General features: G+C 41.5%; 1 protein-coding gene across 1 annotated transcript; it reads right to left on the bottom strand.

Moving 5' to 3' along the window:
* Positions 1-745: 745 nt before the first annotated feature.
* Positions 746-16,777, bottom strand: LOC125885229 (uncharacterized). Its single transcript, XM_049570779.1, has 10 exons — positions 16,589-16,777; positions 13,642-13,787; positions 12,430-12,511; positions 12,141-12,279; positions 11,666-11,868; positions 11,357-11,493; positions 10,022-10,163; positions 9,641-9,922; positions 4,142-9,506; positions 746-2,154 (listed from the first exon to the last, which is right to left on the bottom strand). Exons 1-10 carry the CDS (start codon positions 16,712-16,714, stop codon positions 2,144-2,146), a joined length of 6,633 nt encoding a protein of 2,210 aa, XP_049426736.1. The 5' UTR covers positions 16,715-16,777; the 3' UTR covers positions 746-2,143.
* Between the last annotated feature and the right edge of the window lie 757 nt (positions 16,778-17,534).

The raw sequence follows: 17,534 nt of genomic DNA, 5'->3' as shown, positions 1-17,534 counted from the left end.
TCAGCAGGATTATTATCCACTTTGGCTGCTCTACTGACAGAAGAAACAGGATTTACTTCATTATAAGGCTTGAAAATGTGTTCATGTTGCCAGCTATAATGAGTTCAGCTCCTTTTCAAATCAGGAAAATGTTATCAAAATTTAAATCAGTCCTTTCGAGTCCAAGTGGACGTTTGTGCTAAATTTGAGGATATTCACTCAAGGTCATGAAAATAAGACACAAGGTCACAATGACTTCGGCTTTTGACTACCAAAATCCAACTAGTTCATCACTGAGTCCAAGTGGACATTTATGCCAAATCTGAAAACTCCCTCATGGAGTTTTTGAGACATTGTGTTCCCCGGCATGGGGCGGACAGACAGACAACCCCAAAACATAATGCCTCCTGCCATGGCAACCTCTGGCACAGACATGAAAACGTGGAACCTTTTAGTGCTGGCTTACACACATTTGGCAACTGGGTTGCCCTTTCTGGTTTTGCCTTTGAAGTAGTCTGGCATGTTGGATGCTAGCTTTAGTATAGTTAAGGTAACAGACTAAAGGTTGGCAAAGGTAAGGATTTATCTTTATGAGTGATCAGGTCTACAAAATTCAATATTCTCTTCTCCTCTGCAACCCAACACTACTGCGTCTTATCTGTTGCCAAGGCACTAAAACATTTTATTTCCTACTTCTGGAATAAATTGCTCATTCCTCTGATGAAAACACGCCAGTCTCTGGTGCAACAGAATAGAACAGAATAGATGCCATTTCAAATAAGTTTTATTTTAACCTCAAGAACAAAATATAAACCCGGCTCCAACACCCCCTTATATAATAAGCCATCGAAACTCTTCAAATATTTACAAAAGATAGAAAATAAAACATAAATAAATATAACCTGCTGCTGCTCATGAAAAACTGGTGCGGCCGCCCGGTAACACTTAAAACTGTGGCTGTTTACAACTTTCTCTCCAAAAGAAAGAGACAGCCTAGAAGAGAAATCACAATGTTTCTATGGTCTTGGACAGTTCAGTAAAAGATAAAATCTATGTGTAAGTGAGAAAATATAATATAAGCCAGAGTGTCAGTTGTTCCACTGACATAATTATAATAGGCAGAACATGACTGGTGACAGAATCCAACACAATATGAGGCGGATACTGGCACATTTTGTGGTAGGTCGTACTTATTGCTAAAGGAAATTCAACATGATGGATGTGAGCCTGTCCAGTGATAAATACAGCAGAGCAGTTTTGTAGGTAGAAATCAGTCTGTTGCAAAAACGAGCAAGTAACATCTTGTGTTCTGCAAGAGGAAAAAAGCAATCTGTTAACATAATGAAGAGATTGGTGCACACTGCCCTCTACTGTATACTGATGGTGAGGACAAGCACAGTCTTACTCAAGCCCATAGGGAACTCTGTAGAAGAACTACAATTAGTATTTAAACAAGAATTATACATAACATTTTCCCAAAGAAGACTCTGATACAGCAATCTCACAACTTTTCAAAGTTTAGAAAATTAGATGTAACCTAGGGATGTTTTAAAAAAGCATGATTTTTAGATGCTTCATTCATCGTACAATCCCCATCCCTTTGAGAGTTTAAGCAGAAATTAACTGATAAATCTTGTGAGAAGAGTGCAAAAAGCAAAAAAAAAAAATGGCATAATATGGCTTAGTGACGTGAAAAATATGGGTCCGAGTGATAGCAGGAGCAGCCTTGTTGTCTTGCGTCAGTTTTTTTTTTTTTTTTTTCACAGCTTTCAAAAGTCCAGTCTTTAAACCACAATCCTTAATCTCCATTCCAGGTGAAGCAGCTGGAAACAGCACAGCGGTTCCAGAGCAGGCACTTCAGTACTAGCTGTTCCGCTAACAGTGACTGAGATTCAGTTCAGATGTCTTTTATTGATTGGCTATTTTTTGTGTTCTGGCCGCTCCCCGGGGCCTTGCGCTACAGGCACATGCTGCACTGAAATGTCAGCTAACCCCTTCAGTTCCAAGTCTCCAGACGCACCAGTCGTTGCCCACAGTAATGAACAGGTCATCCAGAGAGCACTGATCCAGTGAGGTATGATCTGTTTGGGGGCTCCACGCAGGTCCACAGGTCAGTTTGTCATGCATCCAAAACGTCAATTCACTTGGACTCAATTGGAAATGTTCAAGTGCTGCCTGAAACAGGAAAAAAGAGAGAATAAAGGAGTTTGTAAAACTTTCCTTTTCTTGAAATTACATTCAGAAGGTGAGGGTTGTATTATACTTAAAGACTACACAACTTTAACAGAATATCCTCTACAGATTGTGTTGCAGTGTGCAGCCCTTCCAGGATGTGGTGATGTCACAACTGCAACAGTAACTCAAATTCAACCTATCACCGTAAATTCGGCACAAACACCAATATTTTCAACAGCAAAACACACCCAGAGAAAAGACAAATCATCACAACAGAGGCTGTTGCATCCAGATCTATTGTTACACATGCTGAATCAAGCAGAGTTAGATTAAATATGCATGTTCGGTGGTAACTTTAGTGTGGTATAAATCTCAAACTCAGAACAGAGCGGTTACGATTAGGGTAGTAATTTTATCTTTTGACTTAGATTTTTAATGACTTATAAAAAAAAAAAGCAACTACTTTTGGGACTTTCTATCCCGTAGGAATGACTTATCTTGTTTCACAACTATTAAAAATTATCATACATGTATATAAAACACAACTATTTTTGGAATTTTCTACAGAGCCCCTAAGGTCCTTAAAGGTGATTTTTTTCTTTTTTTGGCATACAAGGTAAATATGTTGTACATGTAAGTTACTATCTCACCCACACGAGATTAAGAAAAAATTTTAAATCCCCCTAAAAAGCCCACACATTCCTGGAGGGACTGAGAGTGCTCCAGGAATGACTCCTAAAATCTGGACATGAGTCAGCATTTTAGCACTCCTGGCTCCCTCATCTTGAAGTCAATATGGTATTTGAATGAGTTTTTGGTTAGATGCCTGAAATAAGGTCTGCAGTTAACACAAGCTGAGGAGAGTTTTATGTTTTGTTCTTCGACATAAAACACATCAGTAAATACCCCACTCGCAAATTGTGACGCTTTTATGTGTCTTAAGAAAGGCAGTCCCTGACAAGTGGCTAAATGAGACTACAGAAGATCATCATGCCAAACACTGCTTTACAGCCTTGTGGTGGCGATGTTTCATCATGCCACCATGGTGTAGTTCGTTTATAGCTTGATGTTAGTTTTTTACTTCTGATGAACATGTAAGTATCATAAACATTTGTTCAGGAACCAGGGCGATGCTAACCTCTGTGTCGGCCTACATAAAAAATGTCACCCCTAAGGCACTCTATTAAGGCTTGATTAAAGTTAGTAAAGTGATTTTTTTTTTTTTAGTGTTAACAATCAGAAAAACAATTTATTGTGTTAGTATGACTAAAACCAGACTTTCAAAATACATGTAAACAAGTAAGTCTAACTGAAATCGTACTTAATCTTATTTCTCAAAGTGCAATTGGGAGTTGAATTACTCCTGCATGTATACAGTCAATCATCCAAGCTGGCCGAGGTGCTCTGCCCATGCTCCACAGTGTCTGCCTCAGGCTTTGACCCGGAAGTCAAATAGCATTAAATGCATAACAGAAGAAAAAAGCAGTGACAACATTGTGAATTCTAAATCTAGGGCCGAGCATTTTTGGACGTACCAAATGTGAACAGTTGTGAAACTTGTCTACCAGGGTACCAATTTGCCACTAGCTAACTGTAGCTAACTTGTTTGTTGACTGTTTGGTTTGTGACGAAATAGCTTAACCAGAAAAAGGTCCGATACTGACAAGCTGTAAGGGGGCATACTGCCACCTATCGTAGTGGAGTCGGACATACCTTAGTCAATAGATCGACTCCCCTCCCATGTTCGTATACTGGGACTAGGACAGCAGTCTAATTAAATTGCCTAGTTGAGCTATAACTGTATCTCGACTTAACTGTGCATGAAAACGTACTGAGTGATTTATATCTAAAATTTTAGTATTGTAAATAATCTCATATGCACATATTGACACAAATCTCAGTACTTTTTATATGAATCTTGTATCTATATATGCTTTAATCTGCTTTAGATTTCAACTTGCTAAACTTTCCACCAACAATGACTCACCCTCTTCATCCGAGTCGAATCCAAAGACGTTTGAGCACTTCTGCAGTTGCTGATGACTCTGCAGCTCCTCAGCACTGTTGAACGTAGCAAAACAGTTGGCACATCGATGTCTCTGCGGAGCTGTCATAACACAGCTCTCCTGAGGAGCCGGGTTTCTCTGAAACAACGGGAGGAACGACAGCTGCTTCCTTCGTTTTGGCATGGTGATGTACTTCTCATCCAGGTATGCTGTGGGTGGTGGACGCATGTATGGCTTCTTGCCATACTCTGCAAGAGTGTTTATCAACACTGTCGATTTTGCATCTTCACTTGCTGCTTGTCCGTTCATTGTTGGAGAGTGACCAGAGCTGTTAACTGGTTTTGTTTCCACTACAGTTTTTCCGTCTTCACCTACAGAGCTCTCCACCTTAGGCTGAACTTTGCATTTTTTCTTGACAATCTTTGTGTCACCTTCTTTTTGAACATTCTTGCGCTTCTTATTTGCCTTGTTGGGGTCCGAGTCTTTTTTGACATGAGATTTCTTGGATTTTTCCTTTTTTATTCCTTTCTCCGTGCTCTCTTCTGGGGCAGTGAGTTGCGAGGTTGTTTCATTTGAGCCACTATCTGTGGCAGGAGGGGTGGAGGAACCAGAGCTGCTGACTGTTGCATCTGTTCCTTCTTTTGCTTTTCCGTCCACATCAAAAGAGCCCTCTACTACTGCTGTTGCTTTAGCCTTCACTTGTTGGTCTGAAGATTTTGACGTAGCTTTCTTTTTCAAAGCAGGTGGTTTGCTTGGATCTTTGCATGGCCGCCCTCCCTCGAGTGTTTTCTTGTCCCTTTTTTTATTAATATCTTTGTGCTTCTTATTTGTCTTGCCTGAGTCTGAAGAAGCCGTACTCTTTTCTTTCTTTCCTTCTTTTTTTATGTGTAATTTCTTTGAAGTTACCTTCTGTGTTTTCTCTCCTGAGATGGTGGGTGGTGCAGTTATCACATCTGAACTGTTCGTGGGGACAGCAGGCACAGCATTACCCGAGCTGCTATGTGTTGAATTGGTGTCTTCTGCCTTGGTTTTTCCCTCATCGGCAGAACTTTCTACAGCTGGAGCTGCTTTGGCCTCGACTTGTGGGACATCAGATGTCGGCTTGGCAGGTTTTTTCAAGGCAGGCTCTGGTTCTTTGAGAGGACATTTTTTCTTAACAATCTTTGTGCTGGCTTCGTTATCTGTAACCGTGGGTTTCTTTGACTTGCTGGAGTCTGAGGAAGCTGGTTGACTACTGTTTTCTTTAGGAGTGGAGCGTTTTTTCACTTTATGCTGTTTCTTCATTTGGTCAGCTGTTACCTTCTGTGTTTTGTCTGCTGAGGTTGAGCTGACTGACTGATTTAAACTGTCAGCTGACACCTTAGCTGAAGAGGAACCACGTGAAATCCACTTATGTTTGACATGATTCTTCTTCACCTGCCTGTTCATTGATTTCTTAGACCTTGGTTCACTGATTGATGTTTCCGTAGTTTTGACTACATCTTGGACCAGCTGACTCTTTTCCTTTTTTTGTTTTGCGTTTGTCATATTTGATGTCTCTGCTGCTTTTGGAGGGCGACCACGCCGAGCAGTTTTTATTATAACAGCCTGATTGTTTTGACCTGTGGTCTTGTTTTCATCATGCACCGTTTCCTTTGACTTGGGAGGACGCCCTCTTCTTTTTGGAAACTTTGTGTTCACGTTGACCTGCTTTTTCTTGAACTTATGCCGCACTCTGATATTGTGTTTTAACAATGACGATGAGATGACTCTGTCACTTTTCATTGTATTTGTTCCTTTTCGTAATGTTTGCCTTAATCTCAGATTAGGGCTGACTGACTGTGTGGATGTGTCCTTATTAGAGAGATTCTTCAAGACATGTGACTCTTTTCTCTCTTTCAACAGAGACGCACTGACAGTGGTGGGAGGAGGAGCCTGGACATGTTTCTCTGTTGATGAGTTATGTGTAGCTTCTCTCAATTTACGAACAGCCTTTTCACTCACAGTCTTTTCAGTAGTGGTAGCAGTTGCATCTTTTGGCTTATGATCGGTCCTTTTCTTCCCATCCGGTGTGTTATCATGTTTGTCACCTGTTTGCTCATTTGTATACTTATCTGGTTTAGAAGATTTGGAAGCATAGTGCTCTCTTTCGTGAAGGTTCAGTGCCCAAAGACAAATAAATAGCTGCGAACAACCAGGGAGGCAGCACACTGCCTGCAGCGGACTGTGCCTCCTGGCATGGCGTCTCATTTCCATTCCAGTTTTGAACCTCGCAGAACACCCCTGATGAAGGCAAGGATGCCGCGGAGTGAGTCTGTGTCTTTCAACGTGGTGTTGAAAATGTTTGAAACTCCACATAACCCTCATGCAACTACTACATTTGTTGTTTCCTACATGGAACGCCAGTTTTAGAGGTTTGACCTCACCATAGTGCTCTTCAAGAGCGTGGTAAAGGAGTGCAACACGGTTCTTTGACAGGTCTGTAAACCACGAACAACCCTCTGCAGGACAGCAGAGTTTCTCTTGCGGCTCAACATTTTTCTCCTCAGCAACTTTCCCACTTTGCTTTGTGGTTGTCTTCGGGACCCGCTGAGATTCCATCTCCTTCATTTTATGATGAGCGGAAGAATCTACCTGCACTGAAGTTGCAGAGGAATTCATCTCTTTATCTTTGTTTTTTTGCAACCTGGAATGCTCGGCTCTATTATTTGTTCTTTCTTTAGAGATCTGCTGTGAAGGAGGCTGCTTAGCTTCTGAGTTAAATGTGTCCTTTCGTGGTCTGCCAAGCCCTTTCTTTTTGCCAATATGTCCATTCACCTTGTGAACAGGAGTTTTGCTATTAAGGTGCTTTGATGGATGTTGTCTCTTTTCATGTAAAGACTGACTATCTACAGGCTCTTCATTGGATCTTAACGTTCTAGATCCAGATGGTGTTGAATCTGGAAGGCTTACAGATTTGGAAGAGTCAGTAGATTTCTTCAGCCTCCCACTAGAACGGCGCCCAGAAGACACAGTTGAGGTCTTTGCTTTGGCGCAAGTCTTAGGTGTGAAAATGTCTTTGGCCCCAGAGACTGACTTTTCTTGAGCTCTGTTACCAGTTGACTCTTTGATCTTCTTTAGCTTCTCAATATGGTCAGACAGGTGCATCATGGCCAAGAGGTCATCTTTGAAGATCATCCCACAGAACATGCACTCGTCTTTACGATAATGGAACATAGCATGTGCAACTACGCGACTTCCCTTAAAGTCCTTGTTGCAGAAGGTACAACAGTATTCCAACTTGGATTCCTCTGATTGCGGTAGTTCACTGTTTTCAGGTGTTTCTTGATCGATATCCTGAGTTGCTTCTTTCTTCCCTTGCACATCAGCTACTACAGAGCAGCTGGAGGTAGTGCGTTTGCGAGGAACTTTAGATTCACTTCTTGCTGTTGACTCATTAGAAGCACCGTCCTCTGGAACTGGCTGTTTGTGATTTTCCTGATCTCGACTAAGTGCCTCAGGTTCAAGTTCAGTAACCATTTCTGTTACTAAAGTCAGAGCAGATATGTCATTTATACTGTCCTGATCTTTAAGTGTATAAGTAGTTTCCCCACCTGAGTCATTTTCAGAAGACACATTTCCTTTTGTGAGTTTGGGTGACACATCTGTGATGTCCACCTCAGAAATGTTCTTGCTGACAGTGGTGAGCACCTCTGGAATGTCTGCTGTGGCCTGAGCTACCGGATTTTTGCCAGTTTCAGCCTGAGAGGGTAGTGACTTCAGTTCTTGCATACCATCTCTAGGAACATCTTGAGACTGTGACGCTGTGGGATCAGCAGCTCCAGTGTTTGAAATGTTGGTCATACTTGAGACTGGACAGGTTTTATCAGTAGCTACCATCTGATTGTTGTCCACAGTTCCGGTTTGCATGACCTCAGCTGAAGTTGTGGTTTTTGAAGTGTCTTTAACAGCTTTAGAGACCTCATCTAAACCTGGAGATTGAGTCACTTTTGCTGCTGTTGATGCAATAGTGACTTTCATCTCAACAGCAGACTCTTCGCAAAGCTCCCTTGCTGCAGCTATGGACTGTGCTTGCAGGACCTTATCCAAAGTTGGAGTTTCTGTACCTTCAGTTGCTACTGTTTTCTGTGACGCTTTGGTAGCTTTCATCTCAGCAGCAGATTTTTCAGAAAGCTCTCCTCCTGAAAATGTCTTTCTAGAGGCTGCTTTTGTAGTCCGAGCCTGAGGGACTTTTTCTAAAACTGGGGATCTTGTGACTTCAGTTGCTGCTCGTGTCTGAGAGGCAACGCCACCTTTCATCTCAGCAGCAGGCCTTTCACAGCACTCTTTCTCTGGCTCTACTGGAGGACTTCCTTGCACGGAGGAACGTGTGATTGTTGATACTGAGCCTTGAATATTCGACATGTTACCTTTTCCTTTTTGCCGTCGAGTATAACAGTGCAACTGTTGTATGAGCATAGTTGCATCCCGCGCTCTAAGAATCACCTCTTTGCGATGTACAGTCTTTACAGGTTGTGATGTGACAGGAATCTTCACCGTAGGTCTGTAAAGGAGCACTTGAGGGATACTTCTCTGTCTGCTGCAAGAGTCCTCAGTAAATGTTCCCATGAGTTCATTGTCTGGAAGGGAGAGCTCAAGAATTACCTGTGGCAAGGCAGCTGGTTTAACAGAGTCCAAAGAACATCCTTTCTGGGGCTTGCTGTTGTTTTCCCTTGCCATTAAATGCAAATTTATTGAAGGTTTGTGTTTTGCATTGTTCTTGAGCTCACCACTATGAGGCCTCTTCATGACAGAGGACCGATGGTGCTTTTGATGTCTCAACCCATGCTTTTTGATGTTTGGAAGAACATTATTCTCTCCAAGAGTTCCCGAGTCTTCCAGAAGCCACCTGGGTTTTCTAATCCTCCGTTTTGGCGGGTTCTTCTCTGAGAGTCGAGTAGTGCGCCTCAGTTCACCATTGTCCTGCAGTCTGTCTAGCTGCCAAAATGAACGCCTCAAAGGCTTGGATGATGCATCCTTCAAAGGTTGTGCCCCTTGGTTGCCTTTCCTCTTTCCAGTGTGGTCAACATTTAGTTGTGTTTTGCCTTGACCCACCTTAAGTCTCTTGGATGCAGTGTCCTCTTTATGATGGCTGTCATCTTTGAGGTGCCGCTTTTTAGCTGCCACCCCTTTACGTCCTCTCTGACATACTGATGTGCTTGATCGGGAAACAGGTTCTTTGGTGCAATAGCTCAGGATCCATTTGTCCTCCATGATCTCTTCAAGGGCAGCACTGACCACCTTCTCACTCATCAGCTTCAAACAGTTGGTCCGCAAAGCAATGAGATTCCAAAACTCTGGGTCAAAATACAGGTCCTTTTTCAAGACCTGAGAAGAGAAAAGAAAAAGAAAATGTTTTGGTACTTCAATATGGAAAAACCCAAGCAACAATGCATATCTTAACTGACAAAGAGTCCAAAACAGTGCCTCTTCTGTCATGATTTATTAAAAAGGTGCTCTACCTGCAGGGTTTCAAAGCGAACATGATTTGGGATTGGGCTGTACTCCACATGGTACTCCTGATCTGGATGCATGTAAAGAAGGTACACCATCTTGTATGTCTCAACAGTGCGTTCGAGGAAGAAGACAAGAAGAGCACATGCCCTGCAAACCTCCAGGTCATTGGGAAGCAGGCCAGCAATGGTTTTGTAGATCAGGGACTTGGTTATGACATCACAGGGAAAGCAAGACCCCAGGGCATTAGCACAAAGCTCCACACAGAACTGGACACCATCTTCACCAAGCTAGTGAGATACAAACAAAGGCTGAATCAATTCAAATCTTAACATCTTAGCAAATGTATGGAAATTAAAATAATGCACTGCAGTTCAAATGTGTCTCACCTCCTGAAGTATGGCTCTGATGAATGGGAAGATTGAGTTGACATTGGTGGCAGAGAGCATCAGCTGATGACTATCCTCGAGCAGAGCTTGCTTGGACGTATTCAACCGACTGTGAAGTTTACTCCATATGAAGACAAGATCACTGCAAAGAAAAGGGTTAAACATTGTTCATAAGGTCTAAATGCACTGAAAGCTCCTGATGCATGCCTTTTAAAGTACACCTGTTGTTTTAAGTGACTTGAACACGCACCAAAAGCTTCATGAGGCACGTCAAACTGCTGTGATGCCCCTCCTGTAACCTGATTTTATATTGCCAAAAGAGGACCCAGTGACCAAAGGCAGTGAGACAAAGAGGAGGGACTGAGAGACAGAGTGGCACTTCTGGGCAACAGCTGACATTAGCTCTGTTAGCTTAGCTTAAAACTTTATGAACAACACTAGTGTAATTCTGCAATGCTGAACGAAAGCAACTACCACTGCTCACAGCTGTTCTACTATAGATCTTAACCATTGTGTTGCCACATTTTAGATACTAAAAATAGGAAAAAAATAAAAGTTTAGACCCTTGGCAGTTATGTTAGCATAACAGACCGACCCCGTATCATCATGAACATTTAAGCCCCGTTTCCACCAAACATTTTCAGTATGGTACCTTTGGAACTGAAAGGGCCCTTCAGACACTGTATCTAGACCCTAGCATTTCCACCACAAACTGTACTTTTAAATGCGGGCGAGGTTACTGTCACTCAGTGCTCCGTCCAGCATTCACTGTACAAAACAGGCTGCAGTGAGAGACTCTGGCCCCAGTCTAGAGCAAGTATCTGGTTCAGTCGTGCTGGGCTACTGTAGAAACATGGTAGTGCAACATGGCAGACTACGTGAATGAGGACCTGCTCCCAATGTAGATTTAAACAGCTCATTCTAAAGTAATGAAAACACAATCGTTCTTATTGTCAGACGAGTATACACTAAAGTAATCATACTTATTGCGTTACTTGCAATTTCTACCAATATTTACCCCTAAATCCTACACACTCGACCTTTAAGTGACTTTCACCCACCTGGAAGAAAAAATTAAAAGGGGAACGTTATGGCTGGCTCACAGTGGCTTTTACTGGTGTTATGTTGCCAACCAGTGAATAAAAGTAGCAGAAGCAGGCACCCAACAGTGGCCCTCCTGCCTTATGTAACATCCTAGGCTTCTCAAATAGAGATCTCTGTGGCACATCCATTCTTGCTTTTAGTGTGTTTGGGCCTGTAATGCTTACTTAAATGGGGAGGCCTTTGTTGGTGTTAAAAATGACTTCTCATTAAATTAGCATCAGATTTACTTACCACAAATAGTACATGTCTCCCCTGCGGAGCTGCTGAGAGAGGAAGGCTCTGCTGAGGGCGAGTAGCAACTCATCCTTTTCCTCACACTCCAAACTACAGATGATGTGAATTGCATCTTTTCCATTAAATTCAGCCACCTGAAAATCAGGACAATGGAAGCATTAGTTTCGGCCAAATATAGGTCTCACACATAAAATATTGGTATAATTGTGTGGTAGCTAAGCAACAACGATTAAAACAGACTGAAGCTAAAATTCTCGCCATTTGACTGAAAGACACTAGTCTTCTGTATTCAGTCACCCCACCCACCTCTTTATGTAGGCGGTCATGCTGTGAAGTTTTGCAAAGCCACGTGAGGTAGACCTGGAGGAAGAACAAGTGCTGCCCTGCAGTGGGATGCTGAGCACAACACTTAGCCAGGGACATAGCCTCGCTGACCCGCTCACAGGATAAGAGGTAGCGCACCCGGAGCTCAAAGAACACCGGCAGCTCAGAGCTGATGTACCCATCCACTAAGGAACAGTAAAGACACCAGAGGACAGAGATAAGGTTTGAGTTTACTTTGTTACTGCTGAAGAGATTAGCAGGAATTACAAGGAACAATCAATGAAGACAAACTATTTCAAGCAAAGGTTTTCCGATAAACTGCACTTTGGAGGAGGAGGAGTCCAATTTGGCTACAAACTGGAGTCTACAGCTTTGATTTATGCCTCAACATGAGACATAAAAACACTTTGCCAACTCAATTAGTCAGTGTTGGACATATTACAACTATGTTACCTACCTTCACTCTGAGGTAAACTGGACTCACTGAGGATTGCCTGTAAGGCTGCGCCGGCCCAAGGCCCACCGCCTTGAACCAAACGCTCCACCTGAAGTAAGTGAACATTCTGATGCCTCGCGAGGGCCAAGTTGTGACATTCCTGAGAGGGCATGAGGACAAAAGGAGCTTCTTAAAGCACTAATATTTCAATTAAGAGCACCAAAATCCTGTATTACAATAATCCAAACACGTACAGCGCAAAATAAAAAACACTGTTCTATTAAGAACATGATCTGCACTTCATGCTCACCTGGAATGTAACAGTGAATTGTTTCAGCGGCTCCTGATGGAAGTCCTTCTGGTCAATGAACAGCAACAACTCAAAAATGCTCCTATGAGGAGATCAAAATGGTTTAGCTTCCACATATGCATACACATTTTCACACAGAATCTTTACAACTTTAATCTGAGTATTCATAGAAATTCAATTATTTGCATGGTTGTAAAAGCACAAACTGTGAGAGAGGCACAGGAATTCACTTAATTGAGAAGCTTTGGGAAACCCCGGGGGAGACAAGATGGAGGATGGAGGGTTCATGGATGGAGTAAGGTCAACAGCTGGCAGCATGCCAGGGGGTTTTCCTGGCTCACAAATGTGGTTGGTTGAGCCAACAAACATAATCAACTTTAAATCCCATAAAAGTTGCCAGCAACTGTCCCCAGATATACAAGACTATTTCAGAGGTGGACGACTAAATGTATAAAAACAAAGGTTTTATTTGACTTATATATGAATATTCTTATTGTTTTCTGTATGTAATAGATTTGAAAGTTTAAGTCTCCATCTCAATGACAGTGGCAAGTGAACTGTAAGTGATTTAAAAGGATTTTTTCCTGTGGTTATTACATAATACTTGTGTGTAAGTATATAGAGTTAATGCCTTGTCTTATCAATGTCTCATGTTTTTTTTCCTGGGGGTGTGTGATGTCTGATGAATTATGTGTGCTTTTTCAAGGGCACATTGTGCAAGGACACTTCCCTAAAGGGCAATAAAGGGTTCCATTCACTGATTCACAATTAAACTGATGTGAAACTTGGCTGTGAAGCAAAACTTGAGAAAGCAGAAACCACAAAACAACGGTAAAATGTAATTCCAGCCTACTGTCTTCCTCAAAGTGAGATGCTATTGCAAATTCACCTAGTTGTTTAAAGAGGTGTATTCCCATCAGCAGTAACATGGTCATAACTGGTGCAGCAAGTCTAAGTGACAATAATGCGTGTGTGGCTGGAAACCACAAGCTTCCACCTGACTCCTTCACTGTGAGGAAGTGACTGCAACAACACATATATGTTGCCGTGTAAGTTGGAATACTGTTTAGCAAACACAAGTACAGTTACAGATAATCTCTTTGGAAAACAGCTCTAAATCACAACACTTAAGTGTCATTGCTTTCATCTGATTTATTGTCACTGCAGTTGTTTAAAAGCAGCGAGTCAAAGGAGGGGTCTTTGTTTACTTACAAAGCCAGACTGCTGAGTGTGTGGAGCACGTGATCACAGTTTGGTGTGAAGAAGGTGGAGGCTCGAGTGAAGTGGCAGAGACTTATCTCAAGGATCCTGAGCTGAGGCAGCGGCACCTGCCAGCGAGAGGCATACTCTTCCACCAGCTGCACAGAGGGAAGACAAAACAGAGACAAGATTACAAGGACAATTAACAGTTTGTGCTCTTTAGCATGTTTAAGTCTGCAGTTATGTTAACTGCAGTTGCAGGTATGATGCTACTCTCACATAGCCAGATCTATCTCACATGTTGTTTTAGCACGATGCAAGAAGCAACAACAACCTTGGAGCCTGCAACCAACACATTAAAACATCTTTTAATGGGTTTTTTTTGCATCACTTTCTTTTGTGAGGATGTAGACCTTTAAATGCAAGTACTCACCTCTCCACCAAAACAAGTTTCCATCACTGCAACCTGGGCTTAGCACCACCCAAAACAACTGTGATGGTTTATAGAAATACAGACAACCACAGCATTTTTACCCTTATTGCAGGATTATGATGGGCTCAGTCAGTCCTTTCTCCAGCACTGGCACAGCATGAGTCAGGTCTGGCTATGTGAGGCTAGCATGATGGTGACACAACAGAAACAAGGCTCATGCCAGTGACATTTACCCAGTGTTACCAATACAAACCATTTGGTGCTGCCACAAGAATTCTGTTTTCAGCCTTCAAATACTTTGATTTCCTGTTTTTCTCTGTTTTGTAATCTAACACCTTTGGAATTTGGAGTGTTGATTAGACAATACAATACATTTTAGGACCTTGGAGCCCTACCCCTTGCAGCCATACAACCAATACCTAGCAGTGTTGTCAAAAACAGCGATTAATCAATAAATGCCAATTCTGAATATCACAAACAGTTTTCATATTTTCCCACACTTGATACTGGCAGCAGCTACACTTTCCTGCTCCTCCTTATTGTGAATATTCACTGCAGTCATTCTGCTGTTCTCAGCTACTAACCAAGAAAAGCCTTTGACACGTTATAGCTTTGTTATTTTCATCTTTTAATGACAGTATGCCCTCAGTGTCAGTACTTTCCCACGGTATTCAAAAATCGATATTTTTCAAGGTGTTGTATTGAAGTTGGACATTCTAGTATCGTGACAATACTAATATCTAGATAACATTAAATTAAGACGAGAGAAAACAGACTGCTGCCTAACTCATCCATTACCCCAACAGCACCTAATACATGGGGATAATCAGCATGGCTGAGCCACATCTTTTATTATATTGATGGAGTGATGGAGAACCTGGTACATCTGCAGCTTTCCCCATTAACACACCTTTGCTACAATGCACAGCCTGTTAATAAGGGAGATATTCGCACACCCAGCTATCCCAGATGCAGGTGGGTTGAAAATTTTCTCTTGAGTCTTGCAAGGGAGATCCCACACATTGCTCTTGCTCAGCACAACAAATTATTGGTTGTACTAACACATATTTACACCATTTTTTACGACACTGATTTTAAATAGATATTCCCATTTCATGTGCACAGGTGTGGGACAACTGGTAACCTGCTGTGGGTGTGATTCTCAGTAACTGACAGGAACATGTGTATCCTCTGTCACATCATATTCCACATATATAAAAGAAAGAAAACATAAACACTCCTTACACAGTTAAGTCTACTTACAAAAATCTGCTGATCTTATTCATGCCCTACTTGAATCTAGAGTGTATTATAAGTTGGTCTTTCAAGATCCCAAGATCCCTTATAGCTTACCTATTCCTTATAGATACCTTATAACATGACACTACAGTGCACAACCAAAATGGGACATGTAGTGCTCCTTTACAGATTCTCACAGCTGACCTGTCAAATCCCTGGAATACAGTGTGCTTACATTGCCCTCTAATGGTGAAGACCCAAGACATCACTCTTGTACACCACTGGAATCCTTTGAATGTCAACAATGTTGCTCCCAGGCCTTTGTCCAATCACTAGTTTTCTACTAAATTACAATGCCGTAGATAATGAAGCATCACAACAGTTTCGCAGGTTATATGATTCAAAAGGCTCAACCTCAAATTTACAGTTTGGATGGGCAATAGCTCTGCAGCTAAATAAGAAATGATATATTGGATGTGTTAACAGGAAACTGACTGTTTTCCAATGTTAGCACTTAGGTTTAGCACACTGCTTATGACTCTCTTCAATAACCATCACAGATATACTGATAATCACAGACAACTGACATTCAAATGCACCTTTTCGTTATATGTTTTGCCTAGTTTCATGGTACTATAAAATATTCAGGATGTGAAGTCATTTTGTGATACCTGAAATGATGTTATGTATCCCTGCAAAGGTACATTTGCAGTTACATGTCCTGTTGCTGGTTAAGACGTATAACTTTGCCATTTCCGAAGTCTGGCTTTGTAGCAAGTGATTCATAACGCAGGCTAATTTTGTTAATTGCATAACAATTTTAAGTTAGAGGTTAGCTAATATCTGCTAAATTGCTAGCTTGTTATATAATTACCAAACGCGTTGAAGACGTGCAAAAAGTTGTTCAGTTGCCAGTTCGGTAAACATGCAGCGGAGTAACTAAGCTAACTTGAAGGCAATTTCTAGGCTAACTGGCTCAAACGATTAGCAGTTAGCTTGCTAGCTGAACACTGACCAACCATTATTAAAATATGACTGATTTACTGTCTTGGACGCTTCGATAACATCACTTAAATATGAGACTGCGTTATTTGACATAATGTTTAACAGGCGTTACGGTGATATATTTGTTTTAAAAGCGACTACGGCTCGTTAGCTAGATGCTAACGAGCCTAACCGCTAATGCTAGCCGTGTAGCGGCCAGTTCTGGGGGAGGGGAGTCGGCTAACATACATGCTCTTGTCTTCGACAACAAGCCTGTCACCAACTTCAGCCACGGCTCCTTACCTTGCTAAAGTCAGAGCAGAACGCTTTACTATCGGTCCGCAGTTCATCACTTGAGTAGCGGCGCAACAAACTCTGCAATTGTTTGTCGAGCCCCTCTAACTCGTACACACAGCCCTCCTCCGCCATACTGCCTGTCTAGCCTCGCTCGTAGCAGCTACATCGCCACGGTCAACAACTAGCACTGACAGCGCTGATTGGATACTGCCAACTGCTCCTTTCCCAACCCGGCGTGCACCGGAGGAGAGATTGTTAGGGCGGAGTCTGAGCTCCGCAATTAAAACAGATTGCCTCAAATGAAGCCCCGCAGAGACGGTGCTATAAGTGACTCATTACGTGCGACACAAACCACATGGCAGACACAAACACAGCGCGTTAATGACTGTTAATATCTGCGTTCACGGCCCATTGTATAAACTTGGAAAAATGATTAACGGAGCTCTTAGAGGGTCATTCTAATGTTAATAACCGCAAAATACATACATATGAATTAATTAATTAATACGATTGTCATTATGTTTTAAGGATGATTTACATGCTATTTATATGATATATACAATTATATTGCACTATATTTACATGATTAAGGTGATTCATAATCACCTTAACAGTATTTTTTGTTAGTAGGATAATAAGAGGTCTGAAGTGGACAAAAAAAATTAATAATAATAATAAAACATGAATATTTTTTACTGTAATAAATAATAGTAGAAATAATAAATATAAAAAAATACATAAGTAAAAATAAACAGCAGAAAAAGGTGCTAAAAATAAACATAATTTCGAGGAACAGAAATAGAAGTCTTTTGCAGCATCAGTAACTTCTTTTAAATCACTTCTTAAACCCATTTTTATAGACCTGCTTTTATGTGATGTCATATTTTATTTATTGTTTATATACATTATTGTATATTATTATATTATGCATAGATGTGTATTATATATTGTT

Source organism: Epinephelus fuscoguttatus, linkage group LG24, assembly GCF_011397635.1.
Source record: "Epinephelus fuscoguttatus linkage group LG24, E.fuscoguttatus.final_Chr_v1".
NCBI lineage: Eukaryota > Metazoa > Chordata > Actinopteri > Perciformes > Serranidae > Epinephelus > Epinephelus fuscoguttatus.
This window is presented reverse-complemented; position numbering and strand designations above follow the sequence as displayed.